Source organism: Myotis brandtii, unplaced genomic scaffold (assembly GCF_000412655.1).
Source record: "Myotis brandtii unplaced genomic scaffold, ASM41265v1 scaffold125, whole genome shotgun sequence".
In the NCBI taxonomy this organism is placed as follows: domain Eukaryota; kingdom Metazoa; phylum Chordata; class Mammalia; order Chiroptera; family Vespertilionidae; genus Myotis; species Myotis brandtii.
Genome location: NW_005354385.1, coordinates 6725743 through 6742645, shown reverse-complemented (window position 1 = coordinate 6742645; position 16903 = coordinate 6725743). Strand labels below are relative to the sequence as shown.

The 16903-nt window shown below is 42.1% G+C and overlaps 1 protein-coding gene across 1 annotated transcript in view; it reads right to left on the bottom strand.

The window, feature by feature from the left end:
• The window catches only part of FMNL2 (formin-like 2), a 264681-nt gene that overhangs the window by 96017 nt on the left and 151761 nt on the right, over window positions 1–16903 (bottom strand). Inside the window, exons 3-4 of the mRNA XM_014534048.1 lie at window positions 10793–10873; window positions 5793–5869 (exon numbers count right to left, since the gene is read on the bottom strand). Coding sequence (XP_014389534.1) covers window positions 5793–5869; window positions 10793–10873 — 158 coding nt within the window. The remainder of the gene's footprint in view (window positions 1–5792; window positions 5870–10792; window positions 10874–16903) is intronic.

The window sequence follows — 16903 nt, the reverse complement described above, 5'->3', positions numbered from 1 at the left end:
TATTTATATATTTACAGTTATTAAATATTTAATAAATATTAAATTTTATTAAAGGAACATATTTAAAATGTATCCGTTTAAATTTCCAATATGGAAAACATTTAATAGATAAAACCCACAAAAATAATTTAAGAGAGTAAGGAGTCCTAAAATTAAAAAGAAATTGAGAACTGTTGGCTTTATGACAGGCTTTGGACATATCTAGGTTCGAACCTCAGTGCTTCTAAGTTGTGTGGACTTGAGCAAGATACCTAATAGCTCACTCAGCTTTCTCATCTGTAAAATGAAGGTTCAGAGGTAAAAGGCAACAATAAAAAGATTTTGTAAGAAATAATACATTTAATGTGCCGAATACAATGCTTAATACATGACCAAATGACTATGATCTTGAAAATTTCCAAAAAGCACCATCTAAGAATGAATTAATCATAGGCTGGCTTGATGCACACACACCCCATAGGTGTTTTATACCTCTTAGAACCAGCTCTTTTGGCCTGGCCCAGCCCACACTGCTTCTTCACAAAAAAAGCTGAAAGTCCAGGAGGGAGGATGTCATTGAGCACTTCCTCACTTCTCCCCCTTTCTACAAACCTGCCCACTAGGACATTCCTCTCACAACCTCATTCTCTCAACTCCCCCAATGAAATAAAATGAACTGAGCATCTTTCAGAATTTCTGCGACTGCACTCAGGATGAGAATTAATTTTCTATCATAATAGGGAGTTTTACTAAAATGAATTACCTGCAAGAAGAGATAGCCTACATCTCAGTTCCATGGAATACAGCCCGTAAATCTATCCAGCTCACCACTACTGCGGCCACTTGAATCTTATCACCCTGACATCCAAAACATCACAACATATGCCTACTCACACTGCCCGGCCAATGTGTTCTAATATTTGTGGCTCCTTTCAAGGGTATTCCAAGTCATTTCAAGAGCTGGGATAAGTCATAATCCAATTCTTCTCTATTATTATAACTCTTAAGAGTAAGTGAATGCGATTATTTCTAGTCCAATTCTTACTTCAATTTGGCTCAAAGAAAATTAATTTTCTTTCTCTGAAGATTACTCCATTTATAGAGTTTTAGGTTAACATCAAAACTCAGAACAAACCCTTTGCTTGGCAAAGCTATAGCTTGGAATGTTAGCTCAGCAAAGCCCTAGCCTTTAACCTTGAAATGCAAGTATGTGCCAAGAATAATTTTTTTTAAGACAATATATTTTAAATGTAATTCTTCCTTTTAATTTCTGGTAAGCAACAATCTCCTAGGTGTCAGGGTCGTTTTAAACAAGGAAGGCAACATTCTCTGCATGGAATTCCTTGGGGACATATTACAAGATATTGTCCAATTATTATTAGATACAATATTATTTTCAATATGCATAACAAACAACAGTTATATAGTGAGTAATTACTATGTATTAAACCCTATATTAGATCATTTTTATATTAGATATTTTGTGAATTATTTCATTTGATCCTTACAACATGCCTATGGAGCTTTATTATCCTCATTTTATAGGTAAGAAGTTAACTTAGATCAGATGGTAAGTAAAGAGAGTTTATATAACTTACCTAAGATCAAGTAACAAATAGCAAAAATCTGAACTAACATATTTCTTTTCATAAGGCAAATAGGCACCCAATTACCTTTCTATTATGGTACCTTAAAGAGTACAATAAAATCTATGGATCACTTATTTAGCATCTTGTATTCCAAGAATTCCTCATTGTATTGATTGATTGCTTTCACATTATTGAGTAACTTTTTCAGAAAATTTTCCAGCCAAATGAATTCAAGCTGCTTAGTTTCCATAGTGAAGAGTCAGTTCAGGCTTAGGTTTTCAGGTCAGGCAAGACAGGTCAAAATCCTGGTGTGTGGTTTCATCCGTATAAGGTTATGCCAGTAATCGGTTGCATACAGACAATGCACCTCCATGCATTTTTATGCTGCTAAAGCCAAAGCTTTCAGAGTGCCTCAGATAGGTGATAAACACAAAAAACTTCAGCTGGAGAAGATGAAAGAAATGTAAGAATCTTTCAACACCCCCACAGCATCCTAAACAACAAACCATTCCAATTGCTTGCAGATTTGCACTGGCTTCAACCCAACCAGGGCTCTACTATTCAGCCAACTTTGTATTGGAAATGATCATCTTGCTTTGGTATTTGATGGTCAATTTCACATTATTCCAGCAATGCCCGAAGAAATGCTTTTTGACAATTTGTAGAAATCCTGGCTGCAGATCATTCAGTCAAGAAGTGGTGCCAACAGTATAGGGTTGGACCTTACCAAATGGAATCTAGCTACTGATCCACAAATATTGGAAAGTATGTAAATTTCCTAAGCTTGGATGCCCAACTATATTAACTTACCACCACTTTCACCCCCAATAGACAAGCCTCATTGCTTTGATCCCAGAGTCCTGATTATCCTATTTCCTTTCAGGGAAAGGGCTGCCAGATTAGGCAACATAAGAAAAAAAAAACCACGGCATTTTGAACCAAAGCACCTGGCTCTACAGCTGTAGATTTTGTGGGAGTCACTCACCTTCTCTGGTCCTTAAAACTTCTAATCTATAAAATGAGGAACTAGGTAATCCTTAATTTCTCTTCCAGTTCTAAATCATGATTCTATGATCCACTGCTCTATAGCCCATTTTCTGGGATGAAGGTGATTTTCAACTTTAGGTTAGAATTGGTTCATTTTTTGAATATTTCATTTTCAAGGAAACAACATGCAGAGTTATCCTTTAAGAAATGAACATTTTAACCCTGCATTTCTGCCATTTAAAAAAGCTTATTTTGCCCTAGCCAGTTTGGCTAAGTGGATAGAGCTTTGGACCAGGGACTGAAGGGTTCTGGTAAGGGCTCGTACCTCAGTTGTAGGCTTGACCCGTGTGCAGGAGGCAACCAATAGATGTGTCTCTCTCACATAGATGTTTCTCTCTCTGTCTCTCCCCCTCCCTTCCACTCTCTCTAAAAAAAATCAATGGAAAAATATCATTGGGTGAGAATTAACAACAACAACAAAAGCTTATTCTGAAATAACTGTGAAAATTAACCACTTGAATGGCTTACAGCAAACATAGTCTAAAGTAGAAGTAAGCTTTTACTAATGTAATATACTAATTTACAGAATACTCTGTAAAACTATAAAATAATATATATGTAAAAACCTCATTTCCAAAAGACCTGCAAAGAATGCCAAAGGAGAAAATCCTAAAAAATTTTCTTATTGTAAAACTCAACTATTTAAAGCCTAGAGGGTTAAATAACTTGCTGGAAACTAAACAAAAATTTTAGGAAGAACTCAGGCTATAAAATAGGATATGCCTTGCAGATAAACCATCTTATTTTAAGGTACTCTAGAATTATGCCATCAGGAATATGTGAGAATGCCATGAAGTTGCACTTGCTTGAGGCAAAGCAACCATTTGTTGCATGAAAACTCAGAAATGCTTAGCGCCGAGATCCCTCAAACTTTATTTTCTAGAGTGGATTTACACTTCCTGGTCCTAAAAATGTGAGAATTTGAGGTGTAGGAAGAAGAGAGTCCCTGATTCATTATAATCACCAGTTCATTCTGTACATCAGATTATTTATTCACTTGATTCTTAGATTCACTTGTTGATAGATGCATGTTTGTTGTTCACAATTTGTATCTTTACCTTTTTCTTCTTCCTCTTCTTAAAGGATACCTTTCAGCATTTCGTATAATACTGGTTTAGTGGTGATGAACTCCTTTAGCTTTTCCTTATCTGTGAAGCTCTTTATCTGACCTTCAATTCTGAATGATAGCTTTGCTGGATAAAGTAATCTTGGTTGTAGGTTCTTGGTATTCATCACTTTGAATATTTCTTGCCATTCCCTTCTGGCCTGCAAAGTTTCTGTTGAGAAATCAGCTGACAGTCGTATGGGTATTCCCTTGTAGGTAATTGAGTCTCTTTCTCTTGCTGCTTTTAAGATTCTCTCTTTGTCTTTTGCTCTTGGCATTTTAATTATGATGTGTCTTGGTGTGGTCCTCTTTGGATTCCTTTTGTTTGGGGTTCTCTGCGCTTCTTGGACCTGTAAGTCCATTTCTTTCACCAGGTGGGGGAAGTTTTCTGCCATTATTTCTTCAAATAGGTTTTCAATATCTTGCTGTCTCTCATCTTCTGGCACCCCAATTATTCTGATGTTTGTACGCTTGAAGCTGTCCCAGAGGCTCCTTACACTATCTTCGTATTTTCGGATTCTTTTTTCATTTTGCTTTTCCGGTTGGGTGTTTTTTGCTTCTTCGCATTTCAAATCTTTGACTTGATTCTTGCGCTCCTCTGGTCTGCTATTGGGTGTCTGTATAATATTCTTTATTTCAGTCCGTGTATGCTTAATTTCTAGTTGGTTCTTTATCATAGCATCGAGGGTCTCATTAGTTTTCGTGACTCTCTCCTCAAGTTTATTGACAGCTTCTAGCACATTTTTGCAAGCCCTCAAAATTGCGATTTTTAGCTCTATATCCTCCATTTCTGTCATGTTTTTTTGTCTCCGCATTTTTTATGCTTTCTTGGTGCACCCCCTAGTGGTCTTTGTGCGCAGTCTTGTTCTAGTTGAGCCTTGATTGTTGTAGTTAATACTAGAGGGATTTGACCACCAGGCCGACTGGCTGTGTGAATCAGCTGTGTCTGCCGCGGAAAACTTCTGTCCTCTGGGGAGGTGCTAATCTAGCCTTTGCCTGAGGCGATCCGGCAAATGGCTCTGCGCAGGGCTTGGGCGGGGCGGGCTCAACAGGGCGGGCGGAGGGAGCCGTTATGGTGCCCTCAGTCCTGTTCCCAGAGGCTCTGCTTCTCAGAACCCCAGGAACCGCTGCAAACCTCGGAGAGAAAGCTGCCTTCCAACTGATGCCAGACACTCCCGCTTCTCCCGTTTGGGTCCGAGTCCCCAGCGATTCGCCCGTATCTGGAGCTCAGAGTCTGAGACTCCCCCCTGACCGAAAACGACAACCGCGCTCTCAGCCACCAGCCCGCTTTGCGCGCGCACCTCCGCACCTGAGTTTTTTCCACACTGCGCCTCCTCTGAGCCTCGGTGTGCTGTTATTTTTCCTTCTAGTTGAAGAGTCTCTCCTCAGCCAGCCTTCCTGTGGTTCTGGGTGATGTCCGTTCCATCTTTTAGTTGTATTTTTGAAGTGGTTGTTTGCGGCAGCAGTCTGCGGTGTTTACCTATGCCGCCATCTTGGTCCTGTCCCTAGGTTCTGACTCTAGGTTCTTCAGCCAGGTTCTCTCGCTAGGTTCTGTGTCAAATTTGAGAATTTGAGGTGTAGGAAGAAGAGACTCAGAACCAAGTATCTGTGTACAATGAAGTGTATCAGGTGACATCACTCCAGCTTCTGTCCCTTTCTGGCCAGAAAGGTGGGAAGTGAGGAAAGGAGAACGGAGCAATTTCAAACAACCAGCTCTGAGAATGCCCATGAAGGTTCGGAGATCTTCCAGAATCTGTCTGCATTACTTGTTGGGGGTTCCTAATTTGCCAAAGAATTATTATACACACAAGAGACCAAGCACTTACTACTACATCCAAGCAAAGAATTTTACAATGGTTATAAATATCCCAAATCAAGGACTGTCTGTCCAGCTCCTACTGATTCTTGTGCTGTGAGAAACTCAAGTACCAATACAGGTTCCACCCACCTAAACCTCTGTCTCCTAGCTTATAATGAACAGTAAGGAAGCTTAACTCTTCAGGTATGACACAGTCACTTTGTAAAGTGTCCAAAAGAGCCTTGGAGCTAAAATGTTAAATGGGCACACTTACCCAATATGGTTGGTTCTTAAAGAAATTTCCAGTTCTCTCAGCACTTGTGTGGATTCTTGAACACGCCGTCTGAATTTCTATAATTCAAGAAACACATATTCTCACAAAACATATTTTAGCAACTGCTAAAACTGTAGCTTACTTGTAATAAGTTTAACACAATATGAAAATAGCTCTGCTTCTGAAGTGGGCTTTTCTCACATTTCTTTTTGCAAAGCACACACATTTTTCTCATCATGAAAATCAGCTGATGCAAAAGGATTGGGAAAAATCACTTATTTTCATGTACTAAGTGTCATTATCTAAGTATATTATTTTCCCCTACCCCGCAATACCAATAGTCACCAATATATTTATGTGTTGGGGTCCCTAAGATCATCCCAGTTTCAATGATTCCATAGGACTCAGCATACAGTTGTCCTTATGACTAGGATTTATTAGACCAGGAAGATACCATGCACAATCAGCAAAGGGAAATGATACCTGGGGTGAAGTCTGGAGGAAACCAGATACAAGCTTCCAAGAGTCTTCTCCCAAAGGAGTCACAAGTGACAGTATTCGTGAAATGCTGTCGACCAGGGAAGCTCATTAGAGACTCGGTGCCCAGGGTTTTCATCAGAGGGTGGGTCACTTGGGCACTCTCTGACTAGCACATACCTAAGTCCAGCCTCCCAGAAGGAAAAGAGGCATTCGGCATAAACCATATTGTTGGCTTAAACAAGTTGGGCACCGGGAGTATTCTGATCAGGGAATGGTGGGAACTCTCCCAAAATTCAAGTTCCCAGTTGACAACCAGGAGCCAACCTTGCAAGCAGGTATTTCTAAGGTAGCAGTCTCAGGCTTGCTATGTTAACTCCTTTCTGCATGACCTAACATTTCCAAAAATAAACATTCATAGTTGTCTCTGCCCACGAGCCCCCACGTGGAAGGTCCCTGTTCTGAAGCACCTCCCTTCTACATTTGGAATGGCCTTCCTCATTCCCATGCCTCTAGAACCCCAACGATCCTTCCAGAACTCCCTCATGTCTTTCTTCTTCAATGAATCCTCCTCTGATAGTAAATGTGCTCACCTCTCTATCCTCTCAACACTATATAACCTCCAAGGATTCATTGGGTTGCACAGCACAGCAGTTCTTTGGAACACCATTTCCTACAGAAGCACTTATTTGCAATAACTAAAGTCTTGGGCCACTCTGGAAGGACATTTGATGTGCCAAGCCTTATAAGAAGAGTCCTCTGCTTTCTGTCCTGTAGGTCCAAACCACCATCATGTTACGCTGTTCTCGGGAAAAGGGTTTGAGGATTCTAGCTCAGGATATTAGAAAGCCTTGTCTACTGCCATCATTGCAGGGTACATAGGGGTATCTGGCTCCAAAGGCAAAGGTGTGCAAGGACAGGAAGGAAAGGAGAAAGTCTGGACAGGAGGATGGGGGTGGGGAGAGCCAGGCCACACCACAGGTGGAACCCGGTGCCCCAGTGAAGACCCGGAACCCTGCTCAGTATGGGCAGCTCCTGTCGCTCTCTTCTCTTCTGAAGGTTCTTTGCTTCTCCAACTGCTTCTCACCAGGGCACTAAGGAAGCAAAGACTCCCAGATTCCCCCTGGTTGCCATTCCTAAAGCACCCCAAAGACTTTCTCGGGTTTTTAGAATGTAGGTACAGTAGGATATATGAAATAAAAGCACCCTCGATGCAATGAAGAAAGAAAGACACTCCCCTCTTTTATCAAGAAAGGCCTAAGAAATGGCAGGAGCATCTACAGTTTGGAGGGGCATCCGACTGCTTCCTGCAGAGCTCTCCAGCACTGAGGGCTGCTGAAGAGGGGGTCTACGTACGGCCACGCAGCTGAGGGCACCATTTCCAGGTGTGCTGGCTGCTCCCGAGGGGCCATCCCCATGTCAGAGTCACAAGTCTTGGGCTACCTACACCTGTGGCCTTCAGAAGACAACGCTGTGTTCCTGGCTATGCATTTGGTACAGTTCTGACTGGTTTCCTGAGGCCTCTGCCGGCCAACTCTGCCTCATGCTTCCTCGGGTCAAGGTCATCTCTTCCAGACATCGTCAGCCACAAGGGCACCCAGCGAAGCAAGGAGGACATAATAGAGTATAAAAGAAAACCTGCTGAAGGACTAAGTGGCATATATCAAAACAACACTATCAGATAATGGGAAGGACAATAGCAGATAGCATTTACTCGCTATTTATTACGGTAGGCACTACACTTTGGCAACTACATAATACCTGAGGTGAAACTAAATTGACTTTGCCCTTGTACTTTACTCTCTCGGGAACTGTTTGATTTTTAGCTGACTTCTAGACTACAGAGAGGCTTGGCACCCACTTCACTAAACACATAAACAGTGAGTGCTAACACTCTGCACTTCTACAATGGATGCAGAATGCTTTAAAAGAGAAATTGTGTGCCCGTGGGGACCAGCTAAAAGGAGCAGGGTACCATCACTTGTAGTCTTCACCCCTGACTCGGCCTCTCCCTAAGAATAAGGTACAGCATGGGGATGGGCCCACGGAGACAGCTGAGCCCTGGAGACGGAGACAACAGATTTTACCATCACAGAGGACCAGACTCCCTTCTTCCTGGTCTGTGGCCTCTCCCATGCCAGACGCGAGCAACCCCTCCCACCTCCAAGGCATAGACTAAGCACTGGCTGGTATGAAATGAGGAGGCTGGTTTGGAGAGTTCTGATCCCAGAGATATCTAATTTAGGCTCTTCCTTTCCTGCCCTGGAGCGTTTAAAACTATTTAGAAGAAAATCTAAGTAGAATATATTTCAGAATTTTTTTCAGAAGACAGCACATGGAGTACCTTGTGTTCCAGATGAACAAAAGCTTAATGAACGAAGTACCCGAGGATCCAAATGCAGTTAAGGGAAGATGGCTGGGCCTAGACTATCTGGCCCTGATTTGAAATCTTTTTGTTTCCCCCTCCCATATTACAACTGAGAACTTTAAACACATTTTAACTGCAAGCCATGCCTTATTCCAAACAAAATCTCCTTTTCTCCAGGCTGTAAGCATGACAATTACATTGAGTGGAACAGATCGTTTCCTCCTGCCAGCTCCCGACAGAAATCGGAGCAGCAGGGACGGTGGATCCAACATCCATTTTATTTTTTTTCTGCCCCCAATGACTGATGGTGAAAGATGAGGCACAGACCAAACAAGGCCATTCAGGTGGACACACAGGGCCCGGGGCAGAGACTGAGGTCGGCCAAACAGACATCGATTGTCTGGGGCCTCTTTATCATTATTTGTGAGGGAGTAAAAACACTTTCTGAGCAGCTTATTAGTTATTTTTTTGTGTGTGTCTTATATTCTTTGCCTCAACCCAGAAGCAATTGTTCCAAAGGAGAGCTGGGACATGCCAGGAGGAACCCCCTCTCCCCTCCCAGCACCTTCCTCCCTGTGGGGTTTGGGGCTGGAGTCTAAGAAGCTCTCTGGGAGTTCACGTATTTTCTCCTTTCTTTTCAGAATCTGACAAATGTTGTGATAATTGTTTGGGGATGGGACATACTCTGTGTGAGGGAAGCGCTCAGTCTTGCGGACAGACATCGGCATCTCTGCAATGCTCAGCTCAGGGTGAGTGTGCCTAATGCCTGAGCATCCAGCCTGAAGGTGTGTAAGCCTGGGGATACCCGGAAATGTTTCTAAAGGGGAAGCTTGCTGCCCCTGTGCAGAGAAATGGCCCAGAAAACCACCTGGGGCCTTCTGCTTGTGTTCTGTGCATATGGGTGTGCCTTCACTTAGCCCCCTCTAATCTGATGACTGAGGCTGCTCCGTCCTTGGGGAGGAGAGGAACAAGAATGAAACAAAGAATTAAGCAGCTGTCTCATTGAGGGAGCCTGACAGAAGCTCTTTAGAAAAACAAACATGTGTGCGCCATATTTGGGAGGCGGGGGGGAAGCTATGAGACTTTGACAGGTACATTCTCAGAAGACGAGGCTGTGTCATTGAAGTCCATATGGCGTCTAGCCGACAGCACAGGTCTACATCCATTTCATCATCATGTCGAGATGTGATTTCCGCTTGCCTGCATGTTAACCATGAACTTCCAAAGGAAATAATAGCTGTTTTCCTTTGCTTAGCTTTTTTTTTTTTTTTTGAAAAGGGGTGGTGGGGGGTGAGTGAAAGCAAAAAAATAAAGAAAAAGGACGTTTTTTATTTATTTTTTTAAAATACAACAGCCAAGAGCCCTGGAAACAGTGGCTAACTGGGAAAAGCGTGCCTTTCTTCTCTCATGGGTCACACACGGAAACAACAGAGGGGATTCAGCTCCAGATATTTTCCTCGCAGCCTTGAAAGCAGGAGTTGCGGTAGGTCAACCGGAAAACAAGCGCTCGCTGCAGAAGAGCCCTTTACCCATCTTAGCAGGGACAGCTCTGCCCCGAGACATCCCAGGCCCGCAGGGCTGTGCCAGGCTGCATGCCTGACCACGAGGCATCAGTGTAAACCAATTGTGTGGCTGCACAAAGCAGGGCTTGTTTGTAAAAGGGGAGCGTCTGTCGAGAATGGAGTCAGCTTATTCTCTCCTCACCTTCTTGGGGCCAGGGGCAGGGCTGGGGCGGGGAAGCTGCTAAAAGCATCAACACAGGATGTGAGAGCACAGCTGGGATGACAAAGCCCAGTGATTTTTCAAGGTCTCTGGACATGCACCCAGACATGAAAGACAAGTCAGCCGCTGCTGGGCCTGCTTTCCTGGGGCCCCCACACCTCTGCACCGCACTCGCCGCCTGTGTAATTGCACATGGCAGTGCCTCAGTGGCCATCAGAGGGAAGGGCCTCCCTTCTCAGGAAGGCACTCTTAAACACACCCTCAAGTGAGAAGGACAGCTTCTCCCTTTGTCTTCTCATGTTCGTCTCTAGACTGTTTTCCTGGAGGCCCTGGCACGGGCTACAGTGCGGAGGAAGGAAGGTCTCCCCAGTGCAGAGGACTCTGCTTGCTCACGGGGAAGCGGTAACAAAGAGTGGAAATAAATCCCTCTTACCTTCCTGGTTACAGCTGGATCCAGATAGCCTTTGAGCTTCTGAATGTATGTGTGGGGAGGATTCTTCACCTGGAACCGTTCCTGCAGGAAGCACAAAAATAAAGTAAAAATATCGCATGTATGAAGGCATGACAACCAGCCATGTTCCAACAGACTCAGATGCTGATCCAAGGCTGAAAGGCACCCACAGAACGGACGTGGCCCTGCAAATCATCACTATATTCTAATGATGGTGTCCTCTCTGCAAAGGAGAAAACGGAAGCTCAGAGCAACCCGGCCCTTCCCGAAGGTAACACAGCTGTCAGTGGTGCAAATGGATCTGAAGCCACATACCCTCCTCTAGTCTCTCCTGCTTTCTCTGCAGCTCTCATTCCAGGAATAATGTTTTGCCCAACCTGTAACCACATCCTCTTCTAGCAGGTCCTCAGTCTACTGCATATTCTTTTGAAATCTTTAATGTTAGCAAATCTTTTTTGAATATTAATTCTTTGGGGGAAAAAACAACAAAAATTTGACTCAAACTCGATAAAACTTCTCTGTTTCAAAAATGAAACAGTCTATTCCTAAGAGGCTGGAGTGAGCGTGTATTTGCGTGTATGTATACCCATGGGTGTGATCGCTAATGGGCTCCCAAGGCAGCCCAAACTAGAAGACCCAAAAATAGTTTAAGCAAAACCACAATCATTGAAATAAGCATATTTTACTAGTATATATACACGCTATTTGAATAGAGACCTGATGTGGGACCCCAGAATCTGCATTCTAACAAGTTTTATGCTGGTGCTGTGGATGGAGGGACTATACCTTGAGGAACTCATGCCCATGCGTATTGGATTTTATAGACTATAAAGTCCAAAGCAGCATAATAAGCAGTAGTAAAAAACTGGGTGGAACCCAAATGCCCACAAACTATAAAGTGGATGGATAAATACTTATACTATGTTCATTCAACCAACTATCACAATGAAAATGCATAAACTACACAGCATGCACTGCATGCTCCTACATAGATGGGTCCTATAAAGCTGATGTTAAGACAAAAAGAACACGTGATTTCATTTACTACAGATTTACACAAAACGGGCAAAATTAAATAATCTAAATAATCTTTAATGGTTTTATTTATGTCCATGTGCGTGTGTGTGTGTGTGTGTGTGTGTGTTTAAGAGAGAGAGAGGGAGGGAGAGAGAGAGGGAGGGAAGGAGGGAGAGAGAGGTAGATGACTAGCTGGAGGACTGAGGTGGGGGAAGGGAAATATGAAGTATTCCTTGAGAGGTTAGCAATGTTCTATTTCCTGACCGAAGTAATACATGGGTACTGGCTTCATCCTACTTGTTATGCTGTTCTTGGGTTTCACAACCTCTTCTGTACATATGCTATACTTGACACACACAAAAAAAAGTTTAAATAGTGTATCAGCTCTAAACAGAAAAAAAACAAAGATTCATCATGAAAGCAGGACAATTCTTATCAGGTTCTACCCTACCTCTACCCCAAAAGATGTTTTTCCTAGTAATTATTTTAAACCTGATTATTGCTTACACCTCAATGGAATGTTTTAGTATTTCCCAACACTGACACTGGCCAGCATGTTTAAGCATTTGTGTAACCCATGAGAATTCTATTTCTCCAACACAGGGCACCACAATACTCTTCCCAGTCCACTCAAGTCTTGCTCACTTAAGATTCAGAAATGCTAAAGATCATCTTACTATTACCAAAAAGGTAATCTTACTAGTGAAAGTATATACTTTTAATTATGCTTTAAAATAGAAGGAAGTAGCTTATAGTGAGACATCTATCAATATTTCCCCTCTACTTAAAAAATGATTAGGGTGAATCTTATAGTATATCAACTATATCGCAACAAAGCCGTTAACATAAAAAGACCAGCATACTGTTCCTAATTGTTCCCCCAAATTTTCTACCAGGAGAAACATCTCGAGTGTCATCATGGGTCTGTATAGTTCTTTTTATTAATTTTAAACCACCATCACTTAGGTAAGGAATCAAAGGGAATCCAACCGCCCTGGGGTTTCAGTAGCAGCCCAGCTGAAGGCTAAAAAATCACAAAAAGCTCTGATCTGAAAAGTTGACTGACAGCTAACTAGTTACTATTTCCAACCTTGCATGTAACCGACAGCTGATGCCAGAGATACAGTAGGATATAATAAAACTTATGCTTTTTAACAATCCAATCATTCAAATTGTTAAAAATCCTATGACAATGCAAAGCTGTGCTCCCTTCTGCTATAGCAACCAATTACTACCAAATAGAAGGCCCCTAACATAACCTCAAGGAATTCTAACTCTGGCTAATGCAGTATCTGCTTGAGGACTTGAAATATGAATCTGTGGACAATTGCTGACAGATTTCTAATTTATGTTCTTTTAGGCGAAGTCCCCATACCAGAAGAGCCATATGTATTCCTTTAAAAGTAAAATCTGGTTGCCCTGGCCAAGTGGCTCAGCCGGTTGCAGCATCATCCCATACGCCAAAAGGTTATGGGTTTGATTCCTCATCAGGGCACATACCCAGGTTTCAGGTTCAAACCCCAGTTGGGCGTGTATGGAAGGCAACCAATGGATGGTTCTCTTTCATATCTCTCTCTCTCTCGCTCTCTCTTTCGCTCTCGCTCTCTCTCCATATACTCAGGTGAGGATTAAAAATAAATAAATAAGGTTGAGTAGCACATAAAACATTGGCATTCACTCAGTTAGTGAATCCCATTTTTGATAGTCAGTAAGGGCATCTTTCTCCACTTCCTGTTTAAGATTGGGGTGACCCAGAAAGGCTTTCTCAAATCCAGGGGCAAGCAAAAATAGGTTTACAGCTGTGAGTAGGTGAAACTGTTTACTCTTGTATTATTACTTATTAATTATTTTATTTATTGGTATTATAACTATAAACTTACTTTTGCCCACCCCTGTCTATACTTTTATTGGTCCTGCAAATATTTCCTTACTAGAGAGATGCTGTTGTGTTTTAGGCACATTTTTCACTTGTTTGAGAAACTTACTAATTTATTTCCAAGAAAGATAAAATAAAGAAGCCTGATGTCTTAAAATACAGTAGGTCTATATCACAGCTACTTCTCGAAAACTCGGCCTGCATCCAGGGTTTCAAATAAAACTGTACGGCAGAAGAATACAAAGCCCCAATCATTTTCCTGAAACTTAAGGTTGTTTCTATAATCTCAAAAGGAACTACAGTTGGAGCTACAAATCCAGCATCTGCCCCACCAAATCTTTTCCGTCTCTTCAATATAGCCATTTGAACAAAAGTTAATTTTTGGGGGAATACACTGGAGAATGTCAGCACCTTGCCAACACACATTTTTTATTTGGAAGGGCTTTGTATAGATTAGTGACATCATACTTATTTAAATTAATGTTTTTTTCTCTAAATATTAGAATTTTAGATTTTTGAATTGAAACCCCAAATTGCCTTGGATGGCAGTTTTCCATCACACTCACTTCCAAATGTTTCATCACCCACATGCTATTTCAATAACTTTTTACCTACTTGTTCAACATCATTGATATGGGTAGCTTAATTAAATTAAGTCCTCAACCTGAGTTTCATTATATAGAAATATTATTCTTAGGGATAAAGAATTTATTTAATTATGGTGATTTGTTAATATGGATTTTTTTAGCATCTGAAAGAGCTTTAAAATACAAGTTTCTAATTTTCCAGGTAGATACCCAGAAGTGGGGTTGTTGGGTCATATGGTAACTCTATTCATAATTTTTTGAGGAGCCTCCATACTGTTTTCCATAGTGGCTGTACCAGTTTACATTCCCACCAGCACTGAATGAGGGTTCCTTTTTCTCCACAACCTCTCCAACACTTGCTATTGTCTTGTTGATAATAGCCATTCTAACAGGCATGGGGTGGTATCTCACTGTAGTTTTGATTTGCATTTCCTTAATAGCTAGGGAAGTTGAGCATCTTTTCATATATCTGTTGGCCATTTGTATGTCTCCTTTGCAAAGATATATGCACCCTTATGTTCATTGCAGCACTATTCATGGTAGTGAAGACATGGAAGCAACCCAAGTGTCCTTCACTAGCAGACTGTATAAAGAAAATGCAGTACATATATACAATGGAATACTGCTCAGCCACAAGAAAAGATTAAATACTGCCATTTGCAACAACATGAGTGATCTTGAGAATATCATGCTAAGCAAAATGTCAGATAGAAAAAGTTAAGAACCTTATTATTTCACTCATATGTGGGATATAAACTGAAAGCAACAAATGAACAAACAGGAAAAACAAAAACTCATAGACACAGACAATAGTATGGTGGTCACCAGATGGAAGAGTGGGTAGTAAAGGATAAAGGGGGTCAATCAAATATATGGTGACAGACAATATAACTTTGGGTGGAGGACAGATAATGTAATATACAGATTATATATCATAGAAATGTACAATCAAAACCTATATCATCTTATTAACCATGTCACCCCAATAAATATAATTTAAAAATATATCAAAATTAAAAAATAAAATACAAATTTCTTTCAAAATGTCAATATAGCATCACCACCATCCTGACCTCTTGCCACTAATCTCCGTGTGCAATCAAACTTTATTCAAGAAATGTTCCTGGATAAGAAAAAAAAAAATTGCTCTGGAGTTTTTAATCATTCCCCATAAGCATTCACAAAAAAAGAGCCCAAAGACATTTCTAAACATTTAGGCATGCTAGACCACAGATTGCACTGGAAGGAGCTTAGAAGGAGAGAGAGGGCAGCAACAAGCCTTAAAATCGGAACTTCATTAAGCTTCTGTGTCGTTTGCAAATATTTTACTTTGAGTGTTAGAAATTCAATTTCTCTGGTAATAATCAGAAAATGTCTTGTCATTGCTAACAGTGACTTTATTTATGCACTTCCAGGGACACAATTACCTTTTTATCTGGGGCAGCACTTCTGTTTCTCAAAGGTTAACTTATCTATATATATAAAAGCCTAAGCGACTGGAATGACTGGACAACCAGTCACTACGATATGCACTGACCACCAGGGGGCAGACACTCAATGCAGGAGCTGCCCCCTGGTGGTCAGTGCACTCCCACAGCCAACCTCCCCCAGCTGGCCAACCTCCCACGGTCCCTTCCCCCAGCCAGCAGGCCCCCAAACTGGAACAGGGAACTGGGGGTGGGTGGCGGCAGATGCGGCCCCTTTCCCAGGGGTTGAGGGCCGGCTCCCTCCTCAGGGCCAGCGGCCAACCTCCCGTGCCCTGTCCCGCCCCCCAGCCAGCAAGCTCCGATCAGCCTGCTGCCCGCCCGCCATAGTGGTGGCATGGCAATGAGGGAAGGAGGGGGGTAGGCGGGGAACTGCATGTTGGCGGGCGCCGATGATGTCGGCGTCAGTGTCCAGCATTCATTCCTTCCACACCTGGTCTGGTGACCATTGCTTCCTCTCTGGCCCGGCCCTGATCGCCAGCCAGGTGTAGGGACCCCACCCATGCACAAATTTCATGCACCGGGCCTCTAGTCTTTTAATAATACATCTAACTATATTCTTCAGACCTCTTAGCTCACTCAAGCCTCCCAGGTGTCAAGTCAAGATTAACCCCACTATACAGATGGCGGAACCGAGACTCAGAAATTAAATGACTGCCTTCAATCAGACATGGGATACACAGCAAGGATTCAAACTCAGGTTTTCTGAGTCTCTGACCCTTGCTCTTTTCACCACACTGGAATAAGTGTGCTCATCTTGCTTTTGACACCGTTTTTAAAAGGGCAGAAACATGTTTTCTTCTTTGAGTCCCCCTTATATAGACAAATATTTGGCACACAGTTAGTCTTTAATAATGTTCAAAGAATTAAACTTCTTTTAAATGTCATATACAAGTCACCTCTCTCATAAATTAAGGGTAAGTTTTTAAAGTTTAAAAGTACGCAAAGAGATTGTAAACACTGTATGGAGCATACAGCCAGCGGGTCCTGTGCTAGAAGTAAGCCAGCCAAACTCATGTCATAGCTAAAGAACATCTGCTGATAAGCCTGTGTTGTATCTCCAATGGCTCTGAAACTGCCTAGTGCCTCTCATTATTATGCATTTCTCATTAACTCAATGCTAAGGCTG